This window comes from Cricetulus griseus, chromosome 2 (genome assembly GCF_003668045.3).
Source record: "Cricetulus griseus strain 17A/GY chromosome 2, alternate assembly CriGri-PICRH-1.0, whole genome shotgun sequence".
Taxonomy (NCBI): Eukaryota; Metazoa; Chordata; class Mammalia; order Rodentia; family Cricetidae; genus Cricetulus; species Cricetulus griseus.
In genome coordinates, this window is record NC_048595.1 from 344,405,296 (window position 1) to 344,420,754 (window position 15,459).

The 15,459-nt window shown below is 39.3% G+C and overlaps 1 protein-coding gene across 1 annotated transcript in view; it reads left to right on the plus strand.

The window, feature by feature from the left end:
* The window catches only part of Adamts12 (ADAM metallopeptidase with thrombospondin type 1 motif 12), a 241,599-nt gene that overhangs the window by 162,848 nt on the left and 63,292 nt on the right, over positions 1 to 15,459 (plus strand). Inside the window, exons 13-14 of the mRNA XM_027401266.2 lie at positions 564 to 697; positions 10,343 to 10,463. Coding sequence (XP_027257067.1) covers positions 564 to 697; positions 10,343 to 10,463 — 255 coding nt within the window. The remainder of the gene's footprint in view (positions 1 to 563; positions 698 to 10,342; positions 10,464 to 15,459) is intronic.

The following is a 15,459-nucleotide window of genomic DNA, read 5'->3' on the forward strand; positions in this document are numbered from 1 at the left end:
GGCTCCTGTGATAAATAGATTGGGTTACCGTTTGCAGAATCTCATACTCTTTGCTTCTATGTAGTTGTCAATTTGTATCTAAGCACTTCTTGGATTGGGAGGAAATATGACTAGCTGTTGGGATGTGCGTTAAGATGGTGGTACTAATGTTGGTGCCATGGGAAGGGACTGCATTCCCCCAGAACTTGGCATGCCTTGCTACAGAGAGCAAGTGTCACACTTGTCTGGATTCTGCATTACCTGTTACGATTACTGATTTCCTTCACTAACACTAAATGCCCCAGGCTTTCTTATGTGTAGGTGCACAGTTCAGTGGAGGATTGAAAAATCTTCTCATTTACAACAAAGGGCATATAGTATTTTCAACCAATCTCACAAATATAATTAATTATAGAATCTTTGTTGACAAAAAGAGCAACAAAATGCCTGCATTTTAGCATGCGTCTCAGAAAGGCGAAGATGGGTTTGGAATGGTACTTGTAGGTCATAAGTGCACTGGAATCCTGGGGAAGGGTCTGAGCTACAGAGTTAACTCAGAGGGATTTCTCTTTTTCTCGCTTCAGCATATCCTTGTGAGCTGTACTGCAGACCCATAGATGGACAGTTTTCTGAGAAAATGCTGGATGCCGTCATCGATGGCACCCCTTGTTTTGAAGGTGGCAGCAGCAGAAATGTCTGTATTAATGGAATATGTAAGGTATTGGGTATGTTTCCTTAATCTACAACTTTACACATCGGTGGCTTTCCAATTTATGAAATCAGATGTTATAAGCTTATATATGGCATTTACGTATATCTGATTTCTTTATTAATAAATAAGGTACACAAGAATATAAGACCTCTCAACAGTCATTAAAGCCACAGTTTGTTCTCAATAGTTTTTCCAGCTGATATTTTATTTCTTTTTTTCTAATTTTATTTAAATTAGAAACAAGATTGTTTTACATGTCAATCCCCCTTCCCTCTCCCTCCCCAACTCCCCTGCTCCCCACTAACACCCTACCTATCCAATACCCTTTCTGCTCCCCAGGGAGAGTGAGGCCTTCAGAGTCTGTCATATCCTTTGGGATAGGGCCTAAGCCCTTCCCCGTGCGTCTAGGCTGAGGGAGTATCCCTCTATGTGAAATGGGCTCCCAAAGTCCATTCCTATGCTAAGGAAAAGTACTGATCTACTACAAGAGGCCACATAGATTTCTGAGGTCTCCTCACTGACACCCACATTCATGGGGTCTGGATCAGTTCCATGCTGGTTTCCCAGTGATAAGTCTGGGGGCCAAGAGCTCGCCCTTGTTCAGGTCAGCTGTTTTTGTGGGTTTTACCAGCGTTGTCTTGACCCCTTTGCTGATCACTCCTCCTTCTCTGCAACTGGATTCCAATTCAGTTCAGTTTTTAGCTGTTGGTATCTGCTTCTACTTCCATCAGCTGCTGGATGAAGGCTTTAGGATGGTATGTAAGTTAGTCCTCAATCTCATTGTCAGGGGAGGGCACTTAAGGTTTATTTCTTGATTTGCTAATGGTCAAAAAGATATTATTTCAGACATCAAGTAGAATCAAACTGAAGAGCCCAATTAAAGGCATGTTATAGGAAAAGGCAGCCAAGACTATTTCAAGTATATTGAATTAAAAAAAAAAAAAACTCATCCTAACAAAGCTTCTCCATTGTCAACATAAGTATCTCAGAAGGAGAGAATATGATGGGTAATAGTAGAACAGGCTTTTGATTTTAAGTATCTTCTCTACTCACCCTATTAATTAACTCAAGCTTCACCTATTTAGACCTGATTTGTTAATGCTATGAAGAGTAGAGTCATAAAAAAATTACTTCTTGTTGTTTGTGTTACTTTTTCAAGGAATAGAAGATTAAGTCTTGTTATCTAAAGCCCAGGAATAAATCTGTTTAGAGAAGGTGCTTGTAGTTAGTTAAAGAAAAATGGTACCCGACACCTAACGTACTTATAATAAAATAGTGCTTTAGCCCTCATGCTCAAAACTAGGAACTCATTCCACACCATCATTTTCCAACTGTATCATCTTGGATATCTTTCTGTAAGACTCAACTTTCTGTCATAAAATTAGGATGTTATTTGTTCTTGTTTTTTATTATTTCTTTGAAAATTTCATACAATGTAATTAATTATATTCACCTTCCCCCTACATCCAATTCCCTACCAACACAACTGTGTATCTCTTTTTTTTCTCATCAAGTATAGTTTCTGTTTCCCTTGTACTCTTGAATATGTGGTTTTTCTCTAAAGTTTGATCAGTCTGTCAGAGGCCACACACTTAGGGAAATTGGATTCTCCTTCTTCTATCAGCTTTCAATTGCCAAAAGCTCCATGATGAGATTTTTGTCTGACTTGAGCTTATACAGGTCTTATGTGTACTGTCATAGCTGCTTCCAGGTCTTGGATGCAACTGCCTTGCTGTGTCTGGAAAACACTGTTTCCTTGTAGTCATCTGCTGCGTTAGGTTCTTACAATCTTTATGCCTGTTCTTCTGCAGTGATTCCTGAGCCTTGGGTGGGGAGAGTATGATATAGATGTCCCATGTAGGGCTAAGCACCCCCTAATCTCTTATTCTCTGCATGCTAACCAGCTAGCTGTGAGCGTCACTATTAATTTCAATCTACTTCAAAAAGAAGCTCCTCTGATGAGGGTTGAGAGATACACTACTGTATGGGTATAATATAATTAGGAATCCGTTTAGTGCAGTGTCTATTCTACAAAGTAATAGTAGTAGGTTCTCTCCCTAGGGTCTATGACCTAGTTAGCTACAGGTTCTTGACCCTAATAACAGTGTCAGGTATTAGTTTCAACTCTTGGAGCCTCACATCCAGTCAAAAAGGAGCTAGTTTACTTCCATGACATTCATGCCACTACTGCCCCAGTGCCCCAGTCTTTCAGGCCAGTTCACATCTGGGTGAGACTGATGATGGCTTTTCTTCTCTAGTGGTGTGATAGCCCCTTTAGACACCATGAAAGGTAGTTGTTAGAGAGGAAGCTTCTGCGTGAGGACCAGCTTTGTTTCTTTATATTCTATGATTCAAGTATGTGGTATCATTAGCCATATGATCTTACCCTCAAAATCTTGAGGGTGCCAAGAAAACTGGCAATAGTTTGTGATGTTTGCAGGATCTATGGGAATTTACTGGCCAACACCTCTGAAAGAGATAAGCCATTCCTGATATTGGGCCTTTTATTTGTTGGCTCCTAGTAACTAGTAGTGGCATTGTTGCCCCATTATAGGGTAACTTCCTTTTAACCATATATATATATATATATATTATATATATATATATATATGGCATTTCAGTTTATTCAAAATGTCTTTAATGTTAGTTATTGCTCCCTATATTCCCACTCTACCCTTTTATCCTCCACCCATTTAACCCTTTTGTGTTCATTAGTGTATATTAGCCCTTCACACCACTGAATTCTGTCTTCTTCTTCCCTTCTTTTGAAATCCACCTCTCATGGCTTCTTAGTAATTTCCTTACTTCTGCAGGGACTCCAGGTGGAATATACAGATCCAAAGACTCAAAACTACCATCCATAAATGAAAGAAAACCAGGCAATATTTGCTTTTCTGAGTCTGTGTTGCTCATTATGATTATTTCAGGCTCCATACATTTACCAGAAATTTTCATAATTTTGTTTTTCCTAACATCTCAATGATAATCCATTGTGTGAATGTACTATACCTCAGAGAGTTCTCAAAGCTGAAATACAAAAGGCTGAGAAACACTTTAAAATGTCAACATTTTTAGCTATCAGAGAAATACACATGAAAACCACTTTGATATTTAACTTATCCCAATCAGAAGGTCTAGATGAAAAGTGAACAAACAAGCAAATAAAAGTAAAATACAGTGATGATAAATGATGGTTGGCTGACATGGGTGTGGTAAAAGGGCAATACTTACCCACTGTTGGTGGGGGTGCAAACTGAAGCATCCCCTATGGAAATCAATGCAAAGGGTCCTCAAAAAGCTAGAAACAGATATACCACATGATCCAGCTGTACAACTCTTGGGCATAGGACTCCACACCCTACTAGAAGTAACTGATCTTTTGTACTCATTGTCGATCCATTCACAATAGCCAGGAAATGGGAACAGCCTGGGTGTCCAACAGCTAATGAATAGATAATAAAAATGAGGATATTGTATTGTATGCATGTATGAGCTTTTCAAAGAACAAATAAAAATGTTGTTTTTTAACTAGAATTTTAATGAATCTACTTAATAGTGATTGCCAAATATTTTTATAAGATTATATTCCCTAAGCTATTAACAGAAGCACTGATATACACAATGAACTCAAAGCATTTTGCTTTATAAAAATTTATAACAATGTTTTCAACTAATGAGAACAAAAAACTCTTGCATAAATATTTGGTGTCCCAGGATGATGCATTTTCTTCCTTGTAATTGTTTTGTCTTTATCTGAATGGAGACCAAAACACAGGAGGCAAGTTAGTGATTTCCAGGTTCCCATAAGCTAATAACAAGCCATAATTAGACTTCAATTTTAAAAGCATTCAACTAAAATTTTCTGTTAAACCAATTTTCATGGCAGCTACAAAGAGCCCAAAACATGTAATTTGGATTAGATCCATTTAGATATTTCAGGACCAAACAACTCCAACTTTCTCTAAAGAAGGAATTCTGGCTAATGTAGATGTCCTGGTTACATTTTAGTTTTTAAAAATTCCTGATTTCTGGGTTTTATTTCAAACTTGTTAATTCAGAATTCGTTGACAGAGACACTGATATTTTAAAAGCTCCCAACACCATTAGCATATGCAGTCAGGGCAGAGAACTGTAGTCACCAGAAAGGTAATGCTAAAATTGACTTTTAAACCTGAGTAAATTTGCATCTATAAAGATACTATTATTTTGCATATGAAAAACCAGTGTTTTGAGCAAAATATGAGGAGTCCTGGTTATCTCTACTGAAATCAATTCAATGAACGTAATAGAATAAGCCAATTTCTCTCAGTTGATTTTCTCCACTTTCTAGATGGCTAAGGCCTTTTTAGGAGCTGTAGCTGCCTACTTTCTCTAGATCCACACTAAGTTTTTTGGTTTAAAATCTTATGTCAAATAAAACATATATAATATCCTAGATACAATTTATCCTCCAAAGATCCAGGCTGTAGGAATTTTCTAGCATCTTTAGTCTCCTTGTTCTAGTGCAACAGTCTCTGAATTAGCAACCAATTAAGTTTCAGGTACAAAAAGTAAGCCCTTGATTATTCCTTATCAGAAAACAATAAACCTCCAGTTCAAAACTTGTTCTACCACCAAGAAGTCTGGGTTCAAATTCAAGCTCTGGGAACACAGATCAGGTCAGCCATTCTGGAACAGGTGGTTATAATGAGGCTGGAGACTCTGGCAAAGAGCCAGAAAGATTGTTCTGGAAATTTTCAACCTGTCAGTGTCCACAACTCAGGTGGTCTGAGGATGCCTTTCCCACTGACAGGAGGAGGGAAGTCCCCTAGGGTTACCCCTGAGAATGTATAAGTTAGAGTGTAAATTAGTCTTGGAGAATGCTGGATTCTGTGTGAGGTGCAGAAGGGAGAGACTGTGAAGGGAGCCTGGGTGTGGTGGGGGTCATGGACCCCACGATGAAGGTTTGGGCTCTACATTTACAGTGATGGTGAGCTATCAAAGAGCTAAGATGAAAGGTAACATAAGAGCTTCAGCTATGACTGGCAAAACTACTTAGCCTCTCTGAACTAGTTTCTACAACTTAAATAGGCAAAAACAATAACTATAGTAGGGCTATCATAAACTGCTATTATAAGCTCAGTGACTTAAGACAAAAGAAACATATTGTCTTAGATTTGTAAAAACTAGACATTTGAAATCAAGTGTGGGCGTGGTCATGTTCCCTCTGAAGGCTTTAGTGAAAACTTTGACACACTGTGTCTTCATCTTAATAGAACTGTTTTCACTCTGTGTATCTGTGTCTGCAAAACTCTTCATCGGGGTATAGTTATTGACTTTTGAGACACTGTAATCCCATATGACCTTTTACCTCTTTGGTTATATCTGCAATATAAAATCCATAAAATCACATTCACGGGTACCAGAGGTTAAGATTTCAACATGTGTGAGTGTACATCATTGAATCTTCAGCAAGAGCCAAACTTGAAAAATTAAGGCAAGAAAATTTTTATGCTATTGTCCCTTTTGTTAAGTGGCAATATCATTTACTTCTTCTCTTCCACCATATATAGCTGCAACCTGCCTTCATACTTAAAGTTTCATTGGCTGGGAACAAAACACCTTAGAATAACCATCTTTCTAGTCTCCCCATCTTCCAAGAACTTTGAAAAATAATGATGGCATTGAAGATGGCTTAGGCTGTGCTGCCAGTTGGTATTTAAGTTCTCAATTATTTGAGAATTTTCAAAGCAAAATAATGTTAAGAAGAAAAAGAAAATTGGTAGATTGCTATTAGTTTTAGCATGTGGTGGGCTAAACATCTGGTGAATTAATGATCTGGATAATGTATTAGCATTGCAGTTCTTCAGAGTGAAAACTTGATAGAATAGGAGTTGCAAGTGGTTCTTGTTATTTTTCAAGAACACTGCCCACCAGGGTGAATATCCATTCCCCAATGATGGAATCAAAGAAGAGTCATGGTGACATACATCACTATGTACTTTTGCTAGTGATTCCCCTGATGGCAGAAAGGCCATAAAACAGTGGGCCCTGTTGCCAAAGAACATGCTGTCAGATTCAAATGTATTTCTTTCTTTTCCAAGCCATATCTGCCTCCTATGCAGCAAGGAGGACTGACCTATTAGGCACTTCATTTCATTTTTAGCTCATAGGAGAAGCAAATTGGGGGAGTGTTCTTGTTCATTTTCTGTTACTATGATAAACACCATGACTAAACACAACTTGTGGAGGAAAAGGTTTGTTTCAACTTACAAGTTACAGTCCATCATCAAAGGTGGCCAAGGCAGGGCCTCAAGGCAGGACCTCAAGACAGGAGCTCAAGGCGGGAGCTGGCTTGCTCCCTGAAGCTTGTGCTCAGCCAACATTTTTCTACACCTCAGTAGCACAAAAACTAGCTCTTCCTTCATTGGTCTGGGTCCTCCTACATCAATTAGTGATCAAGAAAATATGCCATGGACATGCCCACAGGTGAATTAAAAGGGTACAGTCCCCCAACTGGGACTACCTCAGATAACTCTGATCTGTGTCAAGTTGACATGTGAAGGTAACCAAGAAATAAGTAACTCCTCAAGAATCTATTTAATGTTCTATGACATAATATACTAGAAAAATATTCATGTCTGTCTCTAATGCTTGTCACCTGGATATATAAGCTGGTGTTGCTGGAGAAACATGACTACCCACTCAAGTAGAATGACACGGACTTGAGAGATTTGTATTTAACTTTTGGTTTGCTTTACTTTATTATTCACATTATAAGCATTCCTCTGTTGGTAGAAATTAAAGAAAACATGTTAAAATCAACATGTCTAAGAACATGTTTCCCTGGCTCACTCCAAATCAGTGGAAGTAAGAAGGTCACTGGGAATATGATTTACAAAGGTCATCTTATTAGAGAGTGCACAAGGTTGAAATAAACATATCACTTGTGTGAGGGTTGGCATTTTATGTCTAGCCAGCACAAACATCTATCTCAAACATTCTTCTTTCCATTCTGACATGTATAATTGAGTTTTGATTTTCAAGAAATCTCTTAGTGCTTTTTGTTCCCCAAATAAGTCAGGTAATAAATAGTGTGTGACCCTACAAGACAATTAGAGGTGGTTAATCTAAAGATTTGATGTCAGTGGGTAACTGACATCCCTCCTTCTGTCCCTCACTCCCTCCCTCCCTCTCACCCTCTCTCTCTCTCCCTCCCTCCCTTTCTTCCTTCCTTCCAGTAGATTTGAGGTGGGTTTAAAATTAGAAGAAAAATAATCTGCCTGGGCACAATTCTTATACCCAACATGAAAGAAAATTAAGGACTATGATATACTTTCCCCCACATTATCATGAAAGAAAGCCTGAAACAGAGAAGTGTATTGGAAATTCACATGTTTCATAAATTTTCAACTCAATGACATGATTTTGGGGGTTTGGAACTATAGAAAACTCCAAGTTTCATCATACCCCTTTCCATTCTGGGGACTTAGAACAAGAAAGATCTGACCATGTTAACATAATAAATGGGAAATGAAGGAAAGAAGATTCAGAAGGATCACTCACTGTGCAGACCATGGAATGAACTGGATGCAGAGCACAGGAACAACCTTGGGTTTAGTGAAGAGGAGAAACAGCTAAATCTCCCTCCAAAGGTGGAAGGACAGGAGGACATGACATAGGTCTGATATTGCAAAGGTGGGGCAGGGTTCAGAAGACTTGATGGTGGTGCCCAAGGTGAAAGATTTCATCATTCCTTGGTCTGGTATCATCTCATAAACAGGTTAGAATCTTCCAGAAGTTGCTGGTTTACCTGCTACCCCAAGTTAAGAACCATAAAGGATAACTCTAGTGAGAAATGTAAGGGGATGGAGCAGCTACATCACCCCTGGGGAATGTCAGTAGAGAAAGAGGACTATATAGATGCCTATCTATCTATACAGACTTGCTGCTCCACCAACTCCAGTTCCAAAATAGTTCATGCAATTGGCTGTTATGAAACTGTGCTCAGTTCTAACTCTGACCAAGGGGAACCTGAAGCTTCAGTATCTATGTGCTTCTCTGCTTTCTAAGCAAATGCAGTCACCCCTTTTCTCCATGGGTGCTATAGTCAAGAACTTAAAGACTATTAGGTCAGAAACATTTGAGGAAAATGTCTGTAATAAACATGTAGAGACTTTTTTCTTGATATTATTCCTTGGAAAATATGGTATATAGTATAGTACACATATGTTATAACATATATAATATAGCAGAGCAACTAATTATATGGTATTTGCATTGTATTGGGTATTTTAAATGGTCTATTATTGGAAATAAAATTTTTCGCCATACAATATATACTGATTATTATAGTTTCCCCTCCCTCAATTGATGCCAGTTCCTCCTCTTCTCCACTCCCCTCATTTCCAGAATGCCCTCACTGCGGGTTTTCCTTACTGATTCTACTTCCAGTTTCAGGTCTTGAACATCTTTATTTATTCCTTACTATTTATTTACTCCCATCTGGTTGTGTTTCCCTGTATTTCTTTAGGGGATCTATTCATTTCCTCTTTAAGGACCTCTATAGTATTCATAAAGACTATTTTAAGGTCACTGTCTTGTGCTTCAGCCATGTTGGAATATGCAGGGCCTGCTGTGGTAGGATAGCTGGGCTCTTAGAGACATTGCCATGACTGATTTTGATTGTGTTTTTACATTGGCATCTCAGACTCTAGGTTTGGGATGATTATAGGTCTAAGTGTCAATTTGGGGAATTGTCTTTGTTAGGTGAGTGTTCTGCTCCTTGGTTTCTGGTTCCTCTTTGGATCTTTAGAGACTATGATGGCTGTGTGTTACCTCATTTCCTGGTCTGTTCAGCTGGTGTGTTCACAGGGATTGCCTGCTGATATTGGAGGCTGAGTAACTGAGATGAATTTAGGGAAGAAAGATTGGAGGAGAAGGTCTTTGCGATCCCTTAGGGATGGGGTCAGAGAGAAAAGGGAGACTACAACAGGTTTCCTGCTACAGAACTGGGAATGAGATGGGGGGTGGGGGTATGGATCTCAGGAGCAGTAGGAGAGGTGTGGATCTGCCTTCAGACTACTTGCTGCCCTGGGAGGAGCTGCCATTGGGTTAGCAGAGGGTGACTGCTGGAGTTGGGGTCTGGGATAAAGCAACAAGTGGGGAGAGAGAGATTAGGAAGAGATGGTTTGTAGGATTCACAGGAGGGGTGGGTGGGGTTGAGGAAAAGCTGTAGTTGGTGTTCCCTTGCAGCACTAGGGACTAGACTGGAGGATTGGGTCTGGGGGAACAGAGAGAGAGGTCTGCAGGCATCTTACCTGGTTTTCTGGCAGGCGTGGCCTCTGTATTGAGTGTTATGATTAGCCTAAAGCTGATTTAAAGAATAAAGATGCACATCACTTACATGCAAACATAATGCCCTTTGTATAAGGGATTTGAGCATCTGAATGGTTGATTTCTTGAGGCCACCCATCCACATAGTGGTAGAGGGATGGTTCTATTTCTTTTGTCAATCATAAGATGCTTTGGTTATTCCTGGGTCTGCCACCAGGAAAAGGAAACAAGCACCCATGCTTATGATTAATAAAGTGGGAAAGGTGGAGTCACAAGTATAGGCAGGTATGACATCTCCTAGCTATGTCATTCATCCCAACCTTTTCTTCCCCACAGAGGATCGGCTGTGACTATGAGATTGATTCCAATGCTACTGAAGATCGCTGTGGTGTGTGCCTTGGAGACGGCTCTGCCTGCCAGACAGTGAAGAAACTGTTTAGACAGAAGGAAGGATCCGGTAATAAACAAACCCAACTAACTGAAGTCTCCAGGGACTTTGGATCACTAAACAACAACAAATAATAATATCCTTGTTTTTATTTTAAAAATAGCTTGTAAAAATTCAAAATAAAATATACTTCTCATCACTAAGGAATCAGCTCCCTTTGGCAGTTATAGGAGCAGCATTGGTTGCTAAGAAAATACAGGAAGTGTCACACTGACCTGAAAGTGCTGGTGGCTACTCCAGCGAACAGGTATCAGTGTAGTCTCTAGCAGGGCATCCTGCTTAAGAATACGCATCATAAGAGTGGCAGGATAAAGACAATGGCATTGAAAGAAACCAAAAACCAAGGGAGAGATGAGGTCAAAAGCTGGCTGTGAAGAACACACACCAAGATGGGTTCTGTATGTGAAGATGGAGAAGCCAGGACAGAACAGGTGGGAAGGCAGCAGTACTGAGGTGTAGCTTCAGGGTCAAAGGAGATGTAAGACAGACATGCTTCACATCTCCAGTTGGTGAATCCCACACACAATGGTCCCTTATGAGTCTCAGGGAAGCTCTTCTACCTAACATAACCTCACCCCTATACCCAGGCTATTCCTTTCCTGCATTTAGACTTTACAAGATTTCTTCTTTGTGCAGCCTTTTGAGCTACTGGTGAGCCTAAGAGGGTGTAGTTGAGATTCTACCCTCACCCCCATCTCATATGAGCTACGAGACATGCACATTTACCTTGGTACCAGCCACAATCTCTAGTTGGCGAAGTCTTACGTCAATCATGAAAAAGATGAAAATAACTCAGAGTATTTTAATAAACTCTGAAACAATAATTTGGATGTAAATAATTATTTAGGGAATAGGAGGCCCTGGGAAACATTAGTGGGACATTGAAGAAGAGGAAGCAGTCAAGAAAGGATGGTCACCAAGCTTGTGCTCAGTCACAGGACTTGGAAGACTGAAGGAGTGGGGTGATGTTCAGTGGTTTCCACTGGTCAGGGTGTGCTGGAAATTCATTCTGTGGTTCTTCAGAAGTGTAGGTGCTGGGCATGGGCAGTCTAACGTACAGTACTGGAGTACATCCTCAAAAAGAAGCCTTGCCAGCTGCCTAGAGGTAACATCACAATAGGAAATGGTGGTCCCTTTCAGATACAAAACGACACTGATTTTCAGAGTCCCAATAAATCAGTGTCTTACTCCTAGATGTATTTAGTACGTGGAATGAAGTGCTTAAGTGTGATCCCAAAAGTATTGGGTGTTTTCTTCAACTGATTGCATGACCCATTGTCCCCTTGGAAACATACTAGCAGATAGCCTAAATTTATCTAAATTCTGTTCTTATCTTTTCATTTTTGACTGTTGACTGATTAAGGTCAAACTGTGAAATGATTCTTGCCCTGCCCTTTAGTAATAAAACTGGCAGATTGCATTTCCTGTCTTCACTGATAGCTTTAGAAACACATCTTTCTAATTACTTGCTGAGGGTGAAAAATGATTATCCAGTATGTGTCAAAGTTAGGATTAAGCAGCTTGTGATGAAATATTTTTTCAAGTATTTTGTAGATATTTTCTATTATTTCAACATGGTCACATTAACCTAATTATAAGAAGTCACACTAGCAACCTGTTTCTCCATAAAGATCTTTCACTTTGTTCTCCGCTATGCTGATCTTACATGATGTCCTGAGTTGTTGTTCCCACATTTTATCTATCTGACCTTCTAATAGCTTAGGAAATTGGACTTCACTTCTGCTGTTGGTTTATTTTCTTGTTTGTTTTCCTTCTTCCTTAGTCTCTTGGGAATAAGAAAAGGGGGCCATAAATAGCTTGGCCTGTACCTCTAGCCACATGCTATCACTGAGCCTTTGACATCTCTCTGAGACAGTGACTTCAGTTCTTTTTCTTCCATTTGCCTCTTGAAGCACTTGAGTGGTCTTTGGCACCCATGAATTGGTGTCAGCTTTACACTGCCCAAGGTTTCTTATAGACCTCTGACCCTACCCTCTTAGTGCATAGGGGAAGTGCAGAGTTCCCTGTGGGTTGTAGCATGTAGTAAGGTCTGTGTCCACAGACCACAGGGTACTTACCAGATTCCATCTTTCCTTCGTGATTAATGAAGTTTGATGGGGGGGGGGGCACTGTCTACCATTATTCCACCATGCAAATGAAGCAAGGGCATGCAGCAAAAGAGTGATGAAATGTATTTACATTGAATTGGTGTAGAGGATTCATGTGAAATTCAAAGCTAAAGAGGGCACTGTATTCATTATATAGTTCTCTGTATTTATTCTCAAGCTACTCTATGCTGCTGCCACGTCTTACCTTATGTTTGTTCTTTTACCTTAAAGTAATTAGTAACAAAGGACAGAATTGTCTTGGGTCTTTGTCTCTACCTTGTTCAACTCCAGATGACCACAATCTCTGTCAGCAGTATGCATTTGATAAGTGTTCATATAAATTTAGGTAAAATGAGTTTCTCTTAGGATTGATTACAAAAGCTTTTTCTAATAAAGGACAGAACCCCATGGGCTATGCTAAATTAGGATGAGGGATATCCAAGTTAGTTTTTTCCCCTGATTGCTTTGCTTTGATGTCTTAACTCTTTTAAAACAAAACTGCTTGGTTGGGTATTGGTCACTTCTGAGTTTTACTTTTACTCACAGCTCTTACTACAAGAGTTATTTTAAAGGTGCTTAAGTTTTTAAAAAGTCTCCAATTAAAATGTCCATGATAGTTAGACCCCACCCTTCTTCCTCCCCCTCTGCTTCCTCCCTGGAGGAGCAGTTGCTGCTACTACATTCAGCGATGGAGGCAGGAAATATTGGAAACATTGGCCAAATTCTTTTGTATAGTGTTTGAGTGCTCTTAAAAAAGAAAAAGGATGATGCAGAATTAAAATACCCCAGGAGGCAAGAAATGAGATTGGGGTCTGGATCACTATTAGCCTTGGGGAAGCCAACCCCAAACCTGAACTTCTGAAGTTCTTACTGACCGTGGGTGGCACTTTTTCTCTTTGTAGTCTGATATCTTTAGAGCTGATTATGTCTGTGGATATCTTTGTGTTGAAATCACAGTCTCCAAGAAAAGGTGCCCTTGTCTGTTGCCTCCTTGGGATGCCCCAACAACTAAATTCCTGTCTTTCTCTATAAGGAATCTTATTCAGTAGACTTGATGCCATGTTACAGATGGTACCATCTTGGCTTCTACTTAGTGCCAGACTTGGGGTATATAAAACCCCCTTCTTATAAATCCTCATAGCAGCTTTATTCCCCATTGTTCATGAGAAAGAAAATCATTAACGTTGAAAGGTAGCTCCATGATTACTATGATTAGATGTGTCTGGAATTGGAAAAACTTAGGTCAAAGTATATAATATATATAATAAAAATGTAAAATAATACATATACTACAAATATAATACAAAATAATACACATAATACACATAATAAAGAAGTTGCCTGACTTGTTTATTAATTTACTCATTACCTGAGAAACAGTTGAGCATCTGTTGAACACAACAATGACTCCCTCTACTGCTGTCTGTTTGAATCAGTGAAAGAACAGGGCGAAGATAACATTTGGCATTTGACCTGTAGGAGGAAGTTACACAATATTTCTGCTTCAGAAAGAAGTTGATAGTTATTAAGCTGTTTTCCCCCCAAAGGTTCCCAAGGCTTATGGCTTATTATTCAGATCCAAATAGCAATCATTAATTTTTACAGCCTAATGTATTTTTTGGTTTCTCTCTCTCTCTCTCTCTCTCTCTCTCTCTCTCTCTCTCTCTCTCTCTCTCTCTCTCTCTCTCTGTGTGTGTGTGTGTGTGTGTGTGTGTGTGTGTGTGTGTGTGTGTGTGTGTGTTTGTGTGTGTGTGTGCCATGTCCACAGAGAACAGAAAAGGGCTTCGGGGAACCAAACCTCAGCTCTTCGTGAAGGGCAGTATGAGCTCTTAACTGCTCAACTATCTCCAACATTGTGGTCCATTTTCATTGGCCTAGACCCTCAGTAGTCCAATGTCCTCAATCTAGGCTTGTTTCTACTGCTTAAGCTCCTGAATGTTAACTTCCTTATTTACTTTGTTTTCATAAACTCAGCTGCTTTTTTCTGACACTGTTTAGCCTCTTGGAATTCTAAGAATCACCACTCTGGACTGTTCCTCTCTCCTTCTTAAGCTTCTCTACACTTCTATTTAAGCTGTGACCAATATGTATAAATTCTGGTCTTGCTCATACCAGCCTGTTTAATCTTGTTGCTGGGAATGAGGGGCCTTCATCTCTGAATACCCTATGACTTTCATATGGCTAACTAGGTCACTTAACTCAGCACCTACAAGATTGGCCTTGACTCCTGCCTCTTTATTTAACTGTAACCAGTATGTTCTTAGATTTGCATCTTAAATTTTTTCACTAGAGCAGTTACCATAAAATGAATTCTTAATTACACCTCCACACACACTATATTTTACATCTTACTCTAAGTAGAGGATGTTTACTATGGAGAAGATGCAAGAAGATTTATTCTTATCAATCACTTTTCTATTTCTGAGCATTCAGAAGAAGTACCAATAATCACTAAAGTTTCTATTTTACACTCAGTGTTCCTCTGCTTTCAGTTTGTTGTTGATAATTATTTGCCATTTTGGAAAATTCATTCTTATGTGGAAAAATAAAAATCAAACTTAAAATGATTTACATATTTTTTCCTTTTTATTTAAAACAAGGAACAAGGTGGTAGGCATAATATTTAGCACTAGTTTGTTTCCTTGCTGAGTTCTGAAGTGTGAAGGCATGTAATATTCTAAATCAGAAAATGGTTACAGAGAGCAATACCATAAAGGCATTTTTCAAAGTTTCATTAGTTCTAATTACATGTGATAAACGTTTTTTCCTGAGTTGGTGATTTTAATGAGCTGTAGCAGACAAGTTTATGAAAGCCAAATGGAGCTGAACTGACTCTTGCAATACTCATGTAGCATTTGACTACCAGGATAGAGCAACCTAGGCAGGTTCAGGTGCCA